The sequence below is a fragment of the Balaenoptera ricei genome, chromosome 12 (genome assembly GCF_028023285.1).
Source record: "Balaenoptera ricei isolate mBalRic1 chromosome 12, mBalRic1.hap2, whole genome shotgun sequence".
Classification (NCBI taxonomy): Eukaryota; Metazoa; Chordata; class Mammalia; order Artiodactyla; family Balaenopteridae; genus Balaenoptera; species Balaenoptera ricei.
Genome location: NC_082650.1, coordinates 87,161,453 through 87,180,760, shown reverse-complemented (window position 1 = coordinate 87,180,760; position 19,308 = coordinate 87,161,453). Strand labels below are relative to the sequence as shown.

Genomic DNA, 19,308 nt, shown 5'->3' with positions numbered 1-19,308 from the left:
GAAGAAAAAAAAAAACAAAAAAACAAAAACCCGAAGGACTCCACTGTGATTCTGCGCAGACTTTCCACAGGTCCCATGAAGCCTCCTGACCGGCCACACGTGCTCCGAGCACGGCAGAGCCGCTGGAACCGGAGGGCGGACGCGCAGCGCTCCTTCCCAGCAGCGGGACCAGATGAGATCCCTCTGTTCTGCGCTGCACCCAAACCTCATCTTCCAGGCCACCCGGTCAGTGGGTCAGAGTTCCCTGAACAAGCAGCAATGTAAAAAAATAAGACGGAGAACTGAGGGGAAAGAAGCCTATTGCACAGGCAGAAGAGTGGAAGGTGCCCGCTATTTGTGGACTGGAACAGCGAGCTTCCAAGAGACCTTCGCCTCAGATTGAGAGGAACAAACGGAAGCATTCCCTCATCCAACTTCAGCCATGATTGGAGGTTTTCATCAACACGAGGTTCAGGGTAGTTTGGGTTGTTCTTCATGAGAAGGCCGAGCCGCTCCACTTTTTCCTGCGGACAGCCAGGTGCGGGAGCGCTACGGAGGCCCCGCCCGCCGCGCGGAGGCCCCGCCCCCGGCCCCACGCAGGCACCGCCCACCCGCGGAGGCCCCCGCCCCTCCACGCCCCTCCCGCGGAGCGTGCCGGGAAGACGCGGCTGTTGCGGACGCCGGCGGAGTTGGCGTCATGGTCGTGCTGGGCTTCGCCTCGTTGCTGGGTCACATACCGGCCACATCGTGGAGAGCGGCAAGTAAGGCGCCCGGCCCTGGGGCCGAGGTCGCGGGCGGGGTCGCGAAGGCCCGGGTGCCGGGCGAAACGCGTCCTGCGGGGCAGCGGCGTGTCGCGGGCTCGGGGACCCCGGGCCTGGGGAGCCTTCGTGTCCGGCTCGGCCACCGCGCTCGTCCCCGGCAGGTCCTTCCTGCCCGAGCTCAGGGCGGGACCGGAGCTGGACAGTCGCTGGGCCCCGCTGGCCGGACGCCCGCTTCCCGGCGGCCACCGCGATGGCCACGAAGCGGGGCGGGCGTCCTGGGTCCTGGGGGGTTCTCAGGGCGCGCGGCATGTGGTGCGCGTGGAGAGTGTGGAAAAGCGGGCCCTGCGGCAGTGGAGTCACCATTTGCTTATTTCGTTTATTTACAGCGAAAAGGATCTCTGCCAGTCTACAGTACTAAAAGTGGAAAAGTGCAGAATTTTGGAAAAGTGGGCCGAAGGCAAATAAGTATAATAAAAATTAGGTGAAACCAGGAATTGTGCCTGGGAAAGTATGCATGCTTTCAGTAAAAACCAATCTTTTGTAAAACCCATTTTTGCTGGAAAATTTTCTTAAAATATTACAGCCTTAACCCACAGAGTATGCTAAGCCTAGTTTTAATTTAGGACATCCTGGAGAAATTGTGTTAAATTGAAGACAATTCCGCCCCTCCTCCTGATGGGCCCTAGATTCCTATAAAGTTTGTTTTCCTTTCTGTAATCATCTCTCCCCAGACTACCTGTTAGTTGTAAAAATTTTAGATGATCCAGAAATGAATAATGTATAAAGTAAAAGTCCCATACTATCCAAACCTCGAGGTAATAACTGTGTAAAGCTCCGTTGTGTGTTCATTCAATATCCCTTTTTCACCAATGTTCAAAGCTTAAGAATGAAGTGTTTCATACCAAAAATTTACATAGCACACGTGAGTTATGAAGCAAAGCCAACGTTTATGAATCCATTCTCCAGTTTAAGAAATAGAATATTTCCATTGCCAAGCGGCTACCTGCTACCTGCTTCCTGATGCAGTAGTGTAACTGCAAGCTTTTGATCTTTATAGAAAGGGCTTCATGCCATTTGTATTTATTTTACTTGCTTTTTTCAGCTAACAGGTTTGAGATTTCATCCATGTTGGTATGTGATGCTGTAATTAATTATTCATTCAGTTGTGAGAGTGTATCATACGTTTTTCCTTTCCCCTTCTCAGTGGACGTTGTGTAACTCTAGAAGCACCAGGATTGACTGCTACACATCTTGTGTACATTGTAGGTGTACTTGCACAAGGGGTTGAATTCCTGGAATACGTGGCATAGGCCTGTTCACTTTTACAATATGATGCCACGCTGTAAAGGCATTTTCCATTCCTACCGGCAATTTATACTTCTACCAGCAGTATTAGAGTTCCTGTTGCTCCACGTACTTGCCAACATTGGATAGCATCAGAAAATTTAATTTTTGTCTGCCTATAGGGTGTTGAAATGGTATTTCATTACGATTTTGCATTTCTCTGATTAGAGAAGTTAAACATCTTTTCGAAAGTTTTTCGCTTTTTTTGATGAAGTATCTCTTCATTTTCTTATTGGGTTGTTTGTCTTTCTTATTTATATTCTTTTTTTTTTTTTTTTTTTTTTTTTTTTTGGAAATACTTTTTTTTTTTTTTTTTTTTTTTCACACACACACACACTGTATTTTATTTTTACAAGAGATAAATCGACTGACACCAAGCATTGTACATGGATGACCACAACAAAAGCAACAATGATTGCAATTACCAAACATGAAACACACTCATACTATGTCATAGTATTGACATTCAGTCCAGTAATCCTCCACTGTAACAGCTCCTTTACTTTGCAGTGAAAATTGATTTGTATATTCTTTGCCTCTGAGTCCTTGTGGAATTTTTTTTTTTTTTTTAAATTCAGACAGAAAGTCACAAAAATTATACTCATCCTCATCAGTTCACTCAGTCCCATGTAATTAATTTTTTTTTTTTCATCTTGATCTTTTGTTAGCACTTTTATGAGTTCATCAGTCTTTCTTATTTATATTCTTTACATGTATTTGACCACTATACCTTTTTTTACTTATGTAAATGGCAAATAGCTCTGTTTGAGGGCGGAGGGAATGAAAAGTGCTTACTGAGCTGAGAAGGCATCTTGAGACTGAAAAACACGGCAAGCAGGTTCATACAATTGGTGAATCAGTTTATCATAGGGTAACTTACCTGTAAAGGCTGAGAGCAGGCAGACAACCATCAGGAAGAATTAACAGCCGCACTCCAAACCGCTAAGGGGGCCATTGGGACAGTTTTATAGTTGACCTAGACTATGGAGGTATGTGCTTGGAAACAGGAAGTGCGTTCCTAAGATTTATGAGTGGGTAACTGGTCTTGTGTGTGCCCGGAATATGTCAGCGAAGATTTTCCTCACTGTTTGGGGACTAACAGAGTATAGAGGCCACCTGATCCGAATGATTACTAAACAATGTCGATTAACTGCTAAGCCCTTGACAACAGAGAGTGATTTACTTCGCAGTACAGTCCTGGGTAGGGTCAGCAGAAAGCCTATATGGGCCCAAGATGGCCTCACTTATGCTAACAGCCATACAAGCTCAAGCTCAGTTTGTGGGCTGCTTTTGTTACTCTTATGGTGTCTTTTTTTAAAAAATTATCTTCAGCAGTAGACAGAATAAATTAATGGATCTGATTGTACAGTCACACAGATTCAAAGGAAAGGTGTCTTTTGATAAACAGATATTCATAATTTTATTATAATCTTGTCGTGATCCTTTTGTTTATTGTCTGTGCTTTGTGGTCTTTCTTAAAGCCTTCCCTACCCTAAGGTCATAGAGATATTCTTCTGTATTTTCCCCTCAAAGGTCTATAGTTTGGCTTTTTATATTTAAGCCTTTATTCTACCAGGAATTGATTTTCATGTATGGTGTGAGGCAGGAAACCAATTTCACTTTCTTCCCATGTCAATAACCAGTTGTCCCAGGTCCATATATTGGACCTTTCCCCCTTGATGTAACGCAACTGTCATAAATCAAGTTTACATATGCATATGCACACGGGTTTATTTATTGGCTCTCTTTTCAGTTCCATTGATCTATTTGTCTGTTCCTGTGATGTAACACCTATCTTAATAACCATACCTTTGTAACAACTCTTGATATTTAGTAGGGTAAGTCCTTTCATCTTGTTTTTCAGAAGTGTCTTGGCTATTCTTGGATATCTGCTTTCCATATAAAATTCTTTAAAAAAAAAAAGTTCGTGTTGGGATTTGGTTACAACTGCTCGATATTTTTTAAGATTATCATTTTCTGATTGCTGCTTATGTATAGAAACACAGTTGACTTATTTATTGATTTTGTGTCCAGTAACCTGGCTAAATTACTTTATTAATTTAAATAACTTATTTGCAGATTTTGGTGGGGCCGGTGCTAGGTACACACAAATATTGCCGGCAAATAATGAAAGTCTAGTTCTGCCTTTCCAATCTTTATATCTTTTTCTTTTCTCTTGTTTTTCTGTCCTTGCTCAGATTTCCAGTACCATGTTGACTAGAAGTGGTGATAGGCATACTTGTTCATAATTGTAAAGGGAATATGTTCATATTTCATCCTGTAATATTAGCTGTAGATGTGCCCTTTATTAGGTTAACGAAGTCCCTTGCCATTTCTAGAAGGATTTGGGGTTTTTTTTGTTTATGTAGTTGTCTGTTTTTTAAGACAGAATAAATCTTGAAATTTACTAATTCATTTTTCTTCATCTTGTTTGTTAATTCACTTTTCTCCTTTAATATGGTGGGTTGGTGAATTATAAATTTTTCTAGTGCTGGATCACTCTTGCATTTCTAGAAAATATTCAAATTGATCAGGTTGATTATATTATTAATATAATGTTGGGTTTGGTATGCTAATATTTTGTTTAGAAGTTGGCCTGTAATTTTCCTGTCTTGCAATTTCCTTTTCTGGTTTTGAAATTAAAGTTATTCTAGCCTCTTACTGAATTCAAGAGTTTTCTCATCCTTTTCTCTTCTATATTAGATTTTTTTTTTTTAAGATTGAAATATTCCATTCCTTGAGTGTTTGCTACAATTTGCATGCAAAACTGTCTAGACCTGCCCTTTTCTTTGGGGAAGATTTTAAATTATTGGTTATTTTTGTGATGATTATTGTGGTATTTATCAGATTTTCTCTTCTTAAGTCAGTTTTGATAAGTTAAATTTTTTGAGAAAATTGTTCATTTTGTATACTTTAAATATATAGGCATAAAGTTCCTGGTTTGGGGTTTTGAAAAAACTTTTGTTCTATGTAGCTATGTACTCCTCTTTTACTCCTATTATTTATTTTGCCTTCTCTTGGTTTTTTTGGGTGTTTTTGTTTTTGTTGTTGTCATTTTCATATTAGCTTTACCAAAGACTTCACAGTAGTTTTAGTCTTTTAAGAGAACCAACTTTTGGTTTTGTTGATCCTCTTAGTTTTATGTCTTTTATTTATGTTATTATTTTTTCTCTTATTGTTGTTATTTTCTTTCCATTTTCTGTGGGTTCCCCTTTTTTTCAGAAGATGTGGAAATGGTGCATCTCACATGTCTTAGCTCAGGCTGCAATAACAAAGTACCATAGACTGGGCAGCTTAAACATCAAACATTTGTTTTTCACAGATCTGGAGGCTGGAAAGTCCAAGATCAAGGTGCCAGCACATCTGGTCTCTGGCATGAGCCTGCTTTCTGGTTCGCAGATGGCTGTCTTCTTCTTGTAGCCTCATGTGGCAGAGAGCAGACGGCCCCTGCAAGCTCTCATAGCCTTTCTTATAAGGGCACTAATCCACCATGAGAGCTCCACCCTCATGATCTACTTGCCTTCCAAAGGCCCCACCTCCTAATATCACCACATCAGGGGTTAGAATTTCAGCATGTGAATTTGTGGGGGGGGGTGTTGGGCACAAACCTTCCGTCCATAACATTGCTCCTTTTTTTTTTTGAACCATGGTAATGGTTCTCTTCATATAAACAGCATATGGCTATATTTTGGTGAGTTTTTATTTTGAAGTCGGACAGCATACCTTTTAACTGGAGAGTTCAATCCATTTACAATTATAGTTACTGATAAAATTGGCTTTATTTCTACCATCTTTATTTTTCGCACCTTCTATTTGTCATACTTTGAATTCAGTGTTTGCTTTTTTCATTTTTTTCTTCTGCTGGAAAAAAAAAGGGAAAAAATGAAGACACACACTGCTTTGGAAGATACACACTGCTTTTTATTGGTTACCCTTGAAATCTAAATGCATGCTTAAGGAAGTCGAAAGTTAATTAATATCTTTATTCTCCTCCTAAACAGTACAAAGCTTAAAAATGCTTTCAATTCACTCACCCTCCACCTCTGTTATTCAGCCTTTTAAGGGTGTGTGTGTGTATGTGTGTGTGTGTGTGTGTGTGTGTGTGTGTGTGTGTGTGTGTGTGTTTTCTTGTGTGTATGTTAGGGTGGAATTGTGTAGTAACACAAATCAATATTGCTATTAAACTTTTGTACAGTCAACATGTAAAACTTTTATCGTCTATTTTATCTCACACTTTACTTTTTGATCAGTTTCTTTTTATAAATTTATTTTCTTTGCGATGAGAACTCTTAGGATTTACTCTTTTAACAACTTTTAAAATTTATTTATTTATTTATTTATTTATTTTTGGCTGTGTTGGGTCTTCGTTGCTGCGTGCGGGCTTCCTCTTGTTGCATCAAGCGGGGGCTTCTCTTCATTGTGGTGCCCAGACTTCTCATTGCGGTGGCGTCTCTTGTTGCAGAGCACGGGCTCTAGGCGCATGGGCTCTAGAGCGCAGGCTCAGTAGTTGTGGCGCACAGGCTTAGTTGCTCTGCGGCATGTGGGATCTTCCCAGACCGGAGCTCAAACCTGTGTCCCCTGCATTGGCAGGTGGATTCTCAACCACTGCGCCACCAGGGAATTCCTTGGATCAGTTTCTTAAAGTACATTGTTTAGAAGTTCCCTTTGGTGACAGTCTTGTGATAAAGTTCTGTGGTTTTTTTAAAATATATATTTTATTTTTAATCTGAAAATATGGTTTGTTTTATTTCTCTCTTGTTCTTGAAAGGTGGTTTCAATCGCTGCATCATTTTCTCACAGCTCTATCTCTTCTGGCTTTCATTATAGCTATTGGGAAGTCATCTGTCTAATTTTTGCTCCTTTACTAGTAATATGTCTTTTATCTGACTGCTTTTTTAGATCTTCCTTTAATATTGGGTTCTTCATTTTACTTTGTGTCCACGTGTTTTTTTGTTTTTCTTTTTAATATAATTTTATTTATTTTTTATACAGCAGGTTCTTATTAGTTATCTATTTTATACGTATTAGTGTATATATGTCAATCCCAATCTCCCAATTCATCCCACCACCACCACCACCCCCGCCACTTTCCCCCCTTGGTGTCCATACGTTTGTTCTCTACATCTGTGTCTCTATTTCTGCCCTGCAAACCGGTTCATCTGTACTATTTTTCTAGGTTCCACATATATGCGTTAATGTACGATATTTGTTTTTTTCTTTCCGACTTACTTCACTCTGTATGACAGTCTCTAGATCCATCCACGTCTCTACAAATCACCCAATTTCATTCCCTTTTATGCCTGAGTAATATTCCATTCTATATATATACCACAGCTTCTTTCTCCATTTGTCTGTCGATGGGCATATAGGTTGCTTCCATGACCTGGCTATTGTAAATAGTGCTGCAGTGAACATTGGGGTGCATGTGTCTTTTTGAATTATGGTTTTCTCTGGGTATATGCCCAGTAGTGGGATTGCTGAGTCATATGGTAATTCTATTTTTAGTTTTTTAAGGAACCTCCATACTGTTCTCCATAGTGGCTGTATCAATTTACATTCCCACCAACAGTGCAAGAGGGTTCCCTTTTCTCCACACCCTCTCCAGCATTTGTTGTTTGTAGATTTTCTGATGATGCCCATTCTAACTGGTGTGCAGTGATATCTCATTGTAGTTTTGATTTGCATTTCTCTAATAATTAGTGATGTTGAGCATCTTTTCATGTGCTTCGTGGCCGTCTGTATGTCTTCTTTGGAGAAATGTCTATTTAGGTCTTGTGCCCATTTTTTGATTGGGTTGTTTGTTTCTTTAATATTGAGCTGCCTGAGCTGTTTATATATTTTGGAGATTAATCCTTTGTCCGTTGATTCATTTGCAAATATTTTCTTCCATTCTAAGAGTTTTATAGTGTCTCACCTTACATTTAGGTCTTTAATCCATTTTGAGTTTATTTTTGTGTATGGTATTGGGGAGTGTTCTAATTTCATGCCTTTACATTTGGCTGTCCAATTTTCCCAGCACCACTATTGAAGAGACTGTCTTTTCTCCATTGTATATCCTTGCCCCCTTTGTCATAGATTAGTTGACCATAGGTGCGTAGGTTTATCTCTGGGCTTTCTATCCTGTTCCATTGATCTATATTTCTGTTTTTGTGCTAGTACTATATTGTCTTGATTACTGTAGCTTTGTAGTATAGTCTGAAGTCAGGAAGTCTGATTCCTCCAGCTCCAGTTTTTTTCCCTCAAGACTGCTTTGGCTATTGGGGTCTTTTGTGTCTCCATACAAATTTTAAGATTTTTGGTTCCAGTTCTGTAAAAAATGCCACTGGTAATTTGATAGGGATTGCATTGAATCTGTAGATTGCTTGGGTAGTATAGTCATTTTCACAATATTGATTCTTTCAATCCAAGAACATGGCGTATCTCTCCATCTGTGTCAACTTTGATTTCTTTCATCAGTGTCTTATAGTTTTCTGAGTACAGGTCTTTTACCTCCTTAGGTAGGTTTATTCCTAGGTATTTTATTCTTTTTGTTGCAGTGGTGATTGGGATTGTTTCCTTAATTTCTCTTTCTGATCTTTCGTTCTTGGTGTATAGGAATGCAAGAGATTTCTATGCATTAAATTTGTATCCTGCAGCTTTACCAAATTCATTGATTAGCTCTAGTAGTTTTCTGGTGACATCTTTAGGATTCTCTATGTATAGTATCATGTCATCTGTAAACAGTGACAGTTTTACTTCTTCTTTTCCAGTTTGTATTCCTTTTATTTCTTTTTCTTCTCTGATTGCCGTGGCTAGGACTTCCAAAACTATGTTGAATATTAGTGGCGAGAATGGAAATCCTTGTCTTGTTCCTGATCTTAGAGGAAATGCTTTCAGTTTTTCACCATTGAGAATGTTATTTGCTGTGGGTTTGTCGTATATGGCTTTTATTATGTTGAGGTAGATTCCCTCTATGCCCACTTTTTGGAGGGTTTTTTATCATAAGTAGGTGTTGAATTTTTTCAAAAGGTTTTTCTGCATTTATTGAGATGATCATATGGTTTTTATTCTCAATTTGTTAATACGGTATATCACATTGATTGATTCGTATATATTGAAGAATCCTTGTATCCCTGGGATAAATCCCACTTGATCATGGTGTATGATCCTTTTAATGTGTTGTTGGATTCTGTTTGCTAGTATTTTGTTTAGGATTTTTGCATCTATATTCATCTGTGATATTGGTCTGTAATTTTCTTTTTTAGTAGTATCTTTGTCTGCTTTTGGTATAAGGGTGATGGTGGCCTCATAGAATGAGTTTGGGAGTGTTCCTTCCTCTGCAATTGTTTGGAAGAGTTTGAGAAGGTTGGGTGTTAGCTCGTCTCTAAATGTTTGATAGAATTCACCTGTGAAGCCATCTGGTCCTGGACTTTTGTTTGTTGGAAGATTTTTAATCACAGTTTCAATTTCATTACTTGTGATTGGTCTGTTCATATTTTGTATTTCTTCCTGGTTCAGTCTTGGAAGGTTATACGTTTCTAAGAATTTGTCCATTTCTTCCAGGTTGTCCATTTAATTGGCATAGAGTTGCTTGTAGTATAGTCTCTTAGCATGCTTTGTATTTCTGCGGTGTCTGTTGTAACTTCTCCTTTTTCATTTCTAATTTTATTGATTTGAGTCCTCTCCCTTTTTTCTTGATGAGTGTGTCTAAAGGTTTATTAATTTTGTTTATCTTCTCAAGGAACCAGCTTTTAGTTTTATTGATCTTTGTTGTTGTTTTCTTTACTTCTGTTTCATTTATTTCTGCTCTGATCTTTATGATTTCTTTCCTTCTACTAACTTTGGGTTTTGTTTCTTCTTCTTTCTCTAGTTCCTTTAGTTGTAAGGTTAGATTGTTTATTTGAGATGTTTCTTGTTTCCTGAGGTAGGCTTGTATTGCTGTAAACTTCCCTCTTAGAACTGCTTTTGCTGCACCCCATAGGTTTTGGATCATCGTGTTTTCGTTGTCATTTGTCTCTAGGTATTTTTTGATTTCCTCTTTGATTTCTTTAGTGATTTCTTGGTTATTTAATAACATATTTGTTTAGCCTCCATGTGTTTGTGTTTTTTATGTGTTTTTCCCTGTAATTGATTTCTAATCTCATAGCGTTGTGGTCGGAAAAGATGCTTCACATAATTTCAATTTTCTTAAATTTACCGAGGCTTGATTTGTGACCCAAGATGTGATCTATCCTGGAGAATGTTCCGTGCGCACTTTAGAAGAAAGTGTAATCTGCTGTTTTTGGATGGAATGTCCTATAAATATCAATTAAATCTATATCTGGTATTGTGTCATTTAAAGTTTGTGTTTCCTTATTTATTTTCATTCTGGATGATCTGTCCATTGGTGTAGGTGAGGTGTTAAAGTCCCCCACTATTATTGTGTTACTGTCGATTTCCTCTTTTAGAGCTGTTAGCAGTTGCCTTATGTATTGAGGTGGTTCTGTGTTGTGTGCATGTATATTTATAATTTTTGTATCTTCTTGGATTGATCCCTTGATCATTATGTAGTGTCCTTCCTTGTCTCTTGTAACATTCTTTATTTTAAAGTCTATTTTATCTGATATGAGTATAGCTACTCCATTTCCATTTGCATGGAATATCTTTTTCCATCCCCTCACTTTCAGTCTGTATGTGTCCCTAGATCTGAAGTGGGTCTCTTGTAGACAGCGTATATGTGGGTCTTGTTTTTATATCCATTCAGCAAGCCTGTGTTTTTGTTTGGAGCATTTAATCCATTCATGTTTAAGGTAATTATCGATATGTATGTTCCTATTAGCATTTTCTTAATTGTTATGGGTTTGTTTTTGTAGGTCCTTTTCTTTTGTGTTTCCCACTTAGAGAAATTCGTTTAGCATTTGTTGTAGAGCTGGTTTGGTGGTGCTGAATTCTTTTAGCTTTTGCTTGTCTGTAAAGCTTTTTATTTCTCCGTAGAATCTGAATGAGATCCTTGCCGGGTAGAGTAATCTTGATTGTAGGTTCTTCCCTTTCATCACTTTAAATATATCATGCCACTGCCTTCTGGCTTGTAGACTTTCTGCTGAGAAATCAGCTGTTAACCTTATGGGAACTCCCTTGTATGTTATTTGTCGTTTTTCCCTTTTGCTTTCAGTAATTTTTCTTTGTCTTTAATTTTTGTCAATTTGAGTACTGTGTGTCTCAGCATGTTTCTCCTTGGGTTTATCACGTCTGGGACTCTCTGTGCTTCCTGGACTTGGGTGGCTATTTCCTTTCCCATGTTAGAGAAGTTTTTGACTATAATCTCTTCAGGTATTTTCTTGGGTCCTTTCTCTCTCTGTTCTCCTTCTGGGACCCCTATAATGCAAATGTTGTTGCATTTAATATTGTCCCAGAGGTCTCTTAGGCTGTCTTCATTTCTTTTCATTCTTTTTTCTTTATTCTGTTCCGTGGCAGTGAATTCCACCATTCTGTCTTCCAGGTCACTTATCCGTTTTTCTGCCTCAGTTATTCTGCTATTGATGCCTTCTAGTGTATTTTTCATTTCAGTTATTGTATTGTTCATCTCTGTTTGTTTGTTCTTTAATTCTTCTAGGTTTTTGTTAAACATTTCTCGCATCTTCTCGATCTTTGCCTCCATTGTTTTTCCGAGGTCCTGGTTCATCTTCACTATCATTATTCTGAATTCTTTTTTTGGAAGGTTACCTATCTCCCCTTCATTTAGCTGTTTTCCTGGGGTTTTATCTTGTTCCTTCATCTCGTACAAAGTCTTCTGCCTTTTCATTTTGTCTGTCTTCTGTTATGTGGTTTTCCTTCCACAGGATGCGGAATTGTAGTTCTTCTTGCTTCTCTGTTTTTTTTTTTTTTTTTTTTTTACTTGCAATTCTCTGTGCTTTCTACATCTGAAGATTCCTGTCTGTTGGACATCTCCTGGTCTTTCCATTATCTCCTTCTGGAACTATGGTTAAAAAAACATTTGTTAGATCTCATTTTATCCTCCAAATATTTTGACATCTTTTTTATTATTTTCATCTCTTTGTCTCTATGCTTTTTCAGGTATAATTTCTTTAGAACTTTATTCCAGGTCACAGATTCTCTTCTCAACTGTATGTATTCTGCTATTTAGCCCTTTTATTGAGCTTTAAATTTAAATTGTTATCTTTCTAAATTTTTTTGTGTGTTTTTTTAATGTTGACCTAGTCAGTGTTCACAGTCTCTTACTCCTTTTTCTGTTTGGCTCCTTTATTATTTCCTTAAACACATTAAGTGGTTATTTCTGATTTCAGTTATTTCAGTATATAGATCTTTATGATCTTGCTTATGATAGCTTGTTTCCTTGAATGTTTTACTGGGATTCTCTCTGAGAGACTTCCATAATACATGGGTTGAGAGAGTATTTGTCCTCAGAGGATTTGCTTCTGCTTTTGCCGTGTGTCTGACAGCACTTCAACTTTAGACTTGGATCTACTTTATAGTGAGATGCTCCCATGTGTCTTTGGACCATGTGGATAGTGAGTAATCAGGCATAAACACAGGTGTGGTCAACTAGTGGCTTCAAAATATCAGAAGGGTCTTTCTTTTTTACATCTCCAGTCAGAATGAAGGTTGAGATGGACACTTTTTCTTCTTTAACTGTTCTCTTTGTTGACTAGATGTTGTCTTCTAGTTCCTTGCTCTTTGGATCAGCAACTCGAGCATCACCTTGTAGCTTGTTAAAATGCAGAATCTCAGGTCCTACCAGACCTACTCAGAATCTGCACTTTAACAAGATATTCCCCAGGTGGTTTATGTGCACATTTAAAAATCTTTCAAATCACTCTTTGTTCAGTGTGTGAGCCTCCCTGAGTTATGGCCTCTAATAGGCTTTTTGTTTTGCTCAGACTCATAAGACAGTGCTCTCCCTGCTGTCCTGAGAGCTCTGTAGTGTAAGTTCTAGGGGAGAAAGACACAGGTTATGTAGCAGCTTAAGTGTTTGTTTATCTTACAGGACTGCTTTGACAGTTTATCATTATTTACTTCCTTAAAGGTTCTTCCTCTGATTTAGAAGTGTTTTGTATATATTTTTTTTACCTTTTTAGATGTTTTAGGGCTATAGGGTTTTGACATCTCTATCAAATTGCCACAACAGAAGTTTTGAAAAGTTGTTTTTTATTTTTTAGTGGTGATTCACTCTTTTTCCTTTGCTTATATTAGTTCTTTTAGAATGTCATCTTCTTGCCTATAATGTACTTGTAAACACAGTTCTGAATAGGCTCTGGATAAGGCCAAACCACCCCTTGAAAAAGAAGACATGGGCTTTATGGTGCATTTCCCTGTTTCTCAAAAGGAGCGCAGCATCCCATCTGATCTTGCACTGTGCAGAAATGAGGGAAATTCTTTTCCTCTGCATTTTGACACACGCTTACCTAACTACAAAAATAGTTCTGTTTATGGTTCCATGGTCTCAGAGTCCCTTGAGAAAACTGGTCTTTTGGCTTTTCCTTCTTACCCTTCTTTATGTAGATAAAGTTCCTTCAGAACTGCCCAAAGCCAGACTGAGGGACCAGTTTCTCAAACTTATACTCTTCTTTCTTTCCCCAGGGTACATTCACGTTTCTGTTCTTTACTCAAAACCCTTGTGCACATTGACTTCTGTGTCCCACAGTTAGGCTCACGTTATTAATACACTCAATGTGTGCACATGAAGACATACGCATTGCTTCATTTCTCTGAACTACCCTACAAGGTAGGAGATATATCCCCATTTTTCAGATTGGAAAACAGACTCAGTGAGATACAGAAACCTTCTTTGCATCATATTGCTATTAAGTGGTATGGCTGGCACTGGGACCCAAGTGTGACTCTAGTGCCTTTAGTTTGCGTTTTCTACTCCTCCATTGTATTACTTAAGGGGAGGGCCTAGCTGCTCTGACAGCCCTGCCGATGGGACAGGAATCAGGATCTTTTCATCTTGTTACTTCACCATCTGTAAAGCAGCACCAATAGTCAACCCATACATGCTAGTAGTGTTTTACTAGTTATTTACAGCCTGTGTCAGTTCTGATTGGTTGGACATATATTATAATTGAGCAGTGTCTATATCATACAAGTTGTTAAATATTTTAAGTATCACTTGGCCCTGGGTTTTGTCCTCATCCACAAGGTTACAGCTGGGTCACTGCCATGTCCGCATTACAACCTGAGGGAATGGAAAAAGAAATCTAGGGCAGTTGGTTTGTTGCAGAATTGAGGCGACCTAAAATTTGCGCACGTCATTTGTAGCCGCAGCCCACTGGCCAACTTGGACACGTGGCTTCGTGGCGGCAGGGAAGGCTGGGAAATGTGATCTCAGCGAGTGGCCTGGTGCTCAGCCTGATCACAAGCCAGGCGGGAGTGGGCGTCCTGGAACTCAGTGGGAGAAGGGAAAGTGGCTGCTGGCGGCACTTAGCAGTCTTTACCCAGTCTGCCTAATGTCACTTTTCCAAAAATGACCGTGTTCATACTGAACAGAATTACTGTAAAATACAGTTATACACATCTCATCAGTTTATTGTGAGGTTTAAATAAGCTGACATATTTTCAGCCCCTAGCACAGTGCCTGACACACAGGAAGCAGCTAAAACATAAAATTACTTTTCTTATTTACAGTTCATATATCTGCATCAGTTAAGAAGCAAAATTTTTAGCGTCAGATTTTATCTACATTATAATTGACAGCCAGGGATTTTGTGCCATTTTCCTGATTTTTCATAAATGCTTACAAATTTCTACAGATTTGAAACATACCCAGGTTACTTTTTACACTGAATATCATTTCAAGTTTCCAATACAGGGATTTTTTTTTTTTTTTAACTTGCTAAAACAGCCAAACCTAAAAGAAGAATTACGAATTTAATTGTGTTGAGTCAAGGCTGAGTGCACAGTAGCAATGGCTACTGGTATCTATTAAATATTTGCTGAATTTTAGGCTTCAAAGTAAGTTATTTATTTATTTATTTATTATTTTTGGCTGTGTTGGGTCTTCGTTTCTGTGCGAGGGTTTTCTCCAGTTGCAGCAAGTGGGGGCCACTCTTCATCGCGGTGCGCGGGCCTCTCACTATCGTGGCCTCTCTTGTTGTGGAGCACAGGCTCCAGACGTGCAGGCTCAGTAGTTGTGGCTCACGGGCCTAGTTGCTCCGCGGCATGTGGGATCTTCCCAGACCAGGGCTCAAACCCGTGTCCCCTGCATCGGCAGGCAGATTCTCAACCACTGCGCCACCAGGGAAGCCCCAAAGTAAGTTATTTAAAGTACAGTAAAATAGATTTAATTAGTAACCAAATGCAGAAACTACTCACTAGCCACAGTAGATGTAAAATCTGTCCACATTTAGAATATATTTGTTAAATTCTCCTTTCTGTATATCTGTATTATTACTAAACTGTCATGACTTAGCAAACAACCTTTAACACTTTACAAATTGCTAATAGATTTGTTGATGGATAGAAAGTTGGACACCATATGATGGATAGAAGTTCCTATTGTGGAGGCTGGCTGAAGTTGCTAAATTGGGATATAATATTGTCAACGTCTACAGAATCCTGTATTTCGGATAGCAAATGACTGATACAAACCCTGTGATTTGGGACCGAGAATGTCTTTCAGTTGTGCATGGTTTATATTCACCAACATTTTCAATATAATATTTTTCTAAATAGTCAACCACAAAAACCAAGAACAGATTATTATATGAAATATATTAGTACAATCAGAAACTCATATTTCTGTTACCCATATAATTTTTTTTTTTAATAAATTTATTTATTTTTACTTTTGGCTGTGTTGGGTCTTCGTTGCTGCACGCACAGCTTTCTCTAGTTGCTGCGAGCGGAGGCTGCTCTTCCTTGCGGTGCACGGGCTTCTCATTGCGGTGGCTTCTTTTGTTGCAGAGCACGGGCTCTAGGCATTCGGGCTTCAGTAGTTGAGGCATGCGGGCTCAGTAGTTGTGGCTCACGGGTTCTAGAGCACGGGCTCAGTAGTTTTGGCTCGTGGGCTCTAGACCACAGGCTTAGTAGCTGTGGTTCACGGGCTTAGTTGCTCCACAGCATGTGGGATCTTCCTGATCCTGTGCTCAAACCCATGCCCCCAGCATTTGCAGGCGGATTCTTAACCACTGCGCCACCAGGGAAGCCCCCATATAGTTTCTTAATAAAAATAAATGCCGCCTTACAAGATGTTATTGTTGCAGGTTTTTCTCTTTTGATTTTTAGCAAATGCTTAACTAAGTATTATTATGAGGACATAATTAAAAGTAAAATATGCCCTTAAATATTGTAGTGGAAGTTTGGAGACAAAATGGTCTGTAGTCTAACTCAATAAATACATTAAAACTTTAGGTAAGTGTTTTTATTTTAATATGTATAGAAATTTTTATTGATTCACAGATTCTTCTCAGCCAATTAGTATCATAAATGTGAAGTATTTTATGTAAGTGAGTATTTAGATGGGAGAAGTCTATATTAATTCTGTAAGTCGTTGTAGCTTTATTAATACATTCAGTTGTATATTTATTTTCTTAATCCTTGAATTTTGTTGGCCAAAGACTAATTTGCATTACAATTGGACATTCAGACAATCAGCAATGTTGCCAGACACGGAGATATATGCAGTGGACATGCAGATTAACAGCCTGATGTACTATTTTGAAATTGTTAATGCAGTTTGTATGTAATGTTAACTTTATGTAATCTTACAAACAAGTCTTATGTAAATTCCAAATTGGCTGTGGAGGGTGTATATATATACACAGAGACATATATACATACAAACAAATACTTGTACATATATATTTGCATGTGTGTATGTGCATGTGTGTGTATATATATATAATTTTTTAAAGCGGGGGGTTAGGGTGATGTAGTCATTGTTGGAATATGAATAAAATACATGTAGTGAAAGAAAATTCTAACTACATGTAATGCTATCAGGAGCTTCCAGATAATTCTATAATAATAATAATAGATACAGTCTGTCACTATGCTAAGTGCTTTGCATGAATTGTCCTGTTTAATCTATTTAGTAACCTCATGAGATAGATACTGTTATATTCAATTTAGAGGGGAAGAAATGGATTTAGAAAGGGTAAATAACTTGACAAAGGTCAAACAACTAGTACGTATTTGTTTTAGTTTCTTATTGCTGGTGTAACAAATTACCACAAACTTAGTGGCTTAAAAATCCTTACAGTTCTGGAGGTGAGAAGTCTGAAATGGGTCTCTTTGTGCTGAAACCAAGGTGTTAGGGTTGTGTTTCTTCTGGGTACTCTAAGGGAGAATCTGTTTCCTCCCTTTTCCAACTTCCAGAGGCTGCCCAAGTTCCTGGACTTGGTGGCCCTTTCCTCCATCTTTAGAGCCAGCAACATCATCAAGTCTGTCTCTCACTGCCACCTCTCTGGTTCTCTCTTCCAGTTCTCTCTTCCCCTTTGAAGGACCCCTGTGATGACAGTGGACCCACCCAGATAATCCAGGACAGTCTACCTAGTTCAAGGTCATCTGATCAGCAACCTCAGTTCCATCTCTTACCTAATTCTCCTTCACCATGTGACCTAGCCTGCACATAGTTTCCAGATATTAGGTTCTCACCCTCTTTGGGGGCCATTACTGTGCCTGCCACAGTGGTGTGACCAGAACTGGTACGTACCTCTGTCTACCTCTAAAGCCATTCCTTCAGGAAGTTGAAGACCCCAACCCTGAGGTCATTTTTCAGAGTGGTTTTGCCCTTATTGAACATTATCTCAACAAGGGTTGGATAACTTTCATAATACTGAAAGCTTACCTTTCTCATTGTAACCTAGAAAGTGAGATCATTTATACATTGCAGGTGCCCAACACATTTTAAGATGTTTAATTGGCAGAAAAAGAGGGCCATGATTAGGATTTAAATATAAAAATACTAAATACAGTGCCTTGTGACTTATAGAGATTTAAATACTAAATATTGTCATTGAAAAGTTCCTACTACTGAGTTACTCTTAATGATCTGATTCCTGGTATTTTTGGCATTGCTTCAGACAGGAATCCGTATTTAATTTAATTTAATTTATTTATTTAAATTTTAAAAAATAAATTTATTTTATTTACTTTTGGCCTCGTTGAGTCTTCGTTGCTGTGTGCAGGCTTTCTCTTGTTGCGGCGAGCGGGGGCTACTCTTTGTTACGGTGCACGGGCTTCTCATCATGGTGGCTTCTCTTGTTGCGGAGCACAGGCTCTAGGCCCGCAGGCTTCAGTAGTTGTGGTGCGTGGTCTGTAGAGTGCAGGCTTAGTAGTTGTGGCACACGGGCTTAGTTCCGTGGCATGTGGGATCTTCCTGGACCAGGTCTTGAACTTGTGTCCCCTGCATTAGCAGGCGGATTCTTAACAACTGCGCCACCAGGGAAGTCCCAGGAATCCGTGTTTTATATCTGTTTTTGCAATTTTGATAATGGTTAACTAATTCATTTCAAAGCTCTTCTTTTCAAACTGATAGCATTGGTTGCCTCCAAGGAAGGGAACTGGCCGTCTGAAAGATAGGGGCAGAGGGAAGGGTTGTCACTTTGTCCTTCTGAACTTTTTAATTTTGATAAATGTGAATGTGTAAGCTTAACACAAGTAAATAAAAGTATTACATTTTGAAGTAGAATAAATGAACAGCTCCTATTTTTTCACTGTCTTCACTCTGCTAGGATCACCCATTCTGTGTCATTCTTTGAGGAAAATAAGTTCTCAAGGAGAAAAATCCGAACCCGTCAAACAACCCCTTAAGAAGCCAAAGTTACCAGAAGGTCGTTTTGATGCACCAGAAGACTCCAATTTAGAGAAAGAACCACTGACAAGTGAGTAGAGTAAAGCTCCTCTCTTAATTTTTGGTCTCAAAGAAAGTGTTTCAGTCATTGAGAAGCAAATGAAAGGAAGGAAGCATGTTATTGTTTATAATTCTTCATTGACAGTAATAAAGAATATTTCAACAATGAATAAAATTACCATACAGTAAGTCCACTATATATAAACAAGTTCTGTTCCGAGAGCGCATTCGTAAGTCCAATTTGTTTGTAAGTCCAACAGAGTTAGCCTAGGTACCCAACTAACACAATCGGCTATATCGTACTGTACTGTAATAGGTTTATAATACTTTTCGCACAAATAATACATAAAAAACAAAGAAACACAAAAAACAAAACATTTTTAATCTTACAGTACGGTCCCTTGAAAAGTACAGTAGTACAGTACAACAGCTGGCACACGGGCTGGCATCGAG

General features: G+C 38.8%; 1 protein-coding gene across 2 annotated transcripts in view; it reads left to right on the top strand.

The window, feature by feature from the left end:
* Positions 1 to 629: 629 nt before the first annotated feature.
* SDHAF4 (succinate dehydrogenase complex assembly factor 4) overlaps positions 630 to 19,308 on the top strand; it is a 37,724-nt gene continuing 19,045 nt past the window's right edge. For both annotated transcript variants that reach the window (XM_059941818.1, XM_059941817.1), the window contains exons 1-2: positions 630 to 740; positions 18,737 to 18,886. In XM_059941818.1, coding sequence (XP_059797801.1) covers positions 677 to 740; positions 18,737 to 18,886 — 214 coding nt within the window. In that variant the 5' untranslated portion in view covers positions 630 to 676. The remainder of the gene's footprint in view (positions 741 to 18,736; positions 18,887 to 19,308) is intronic.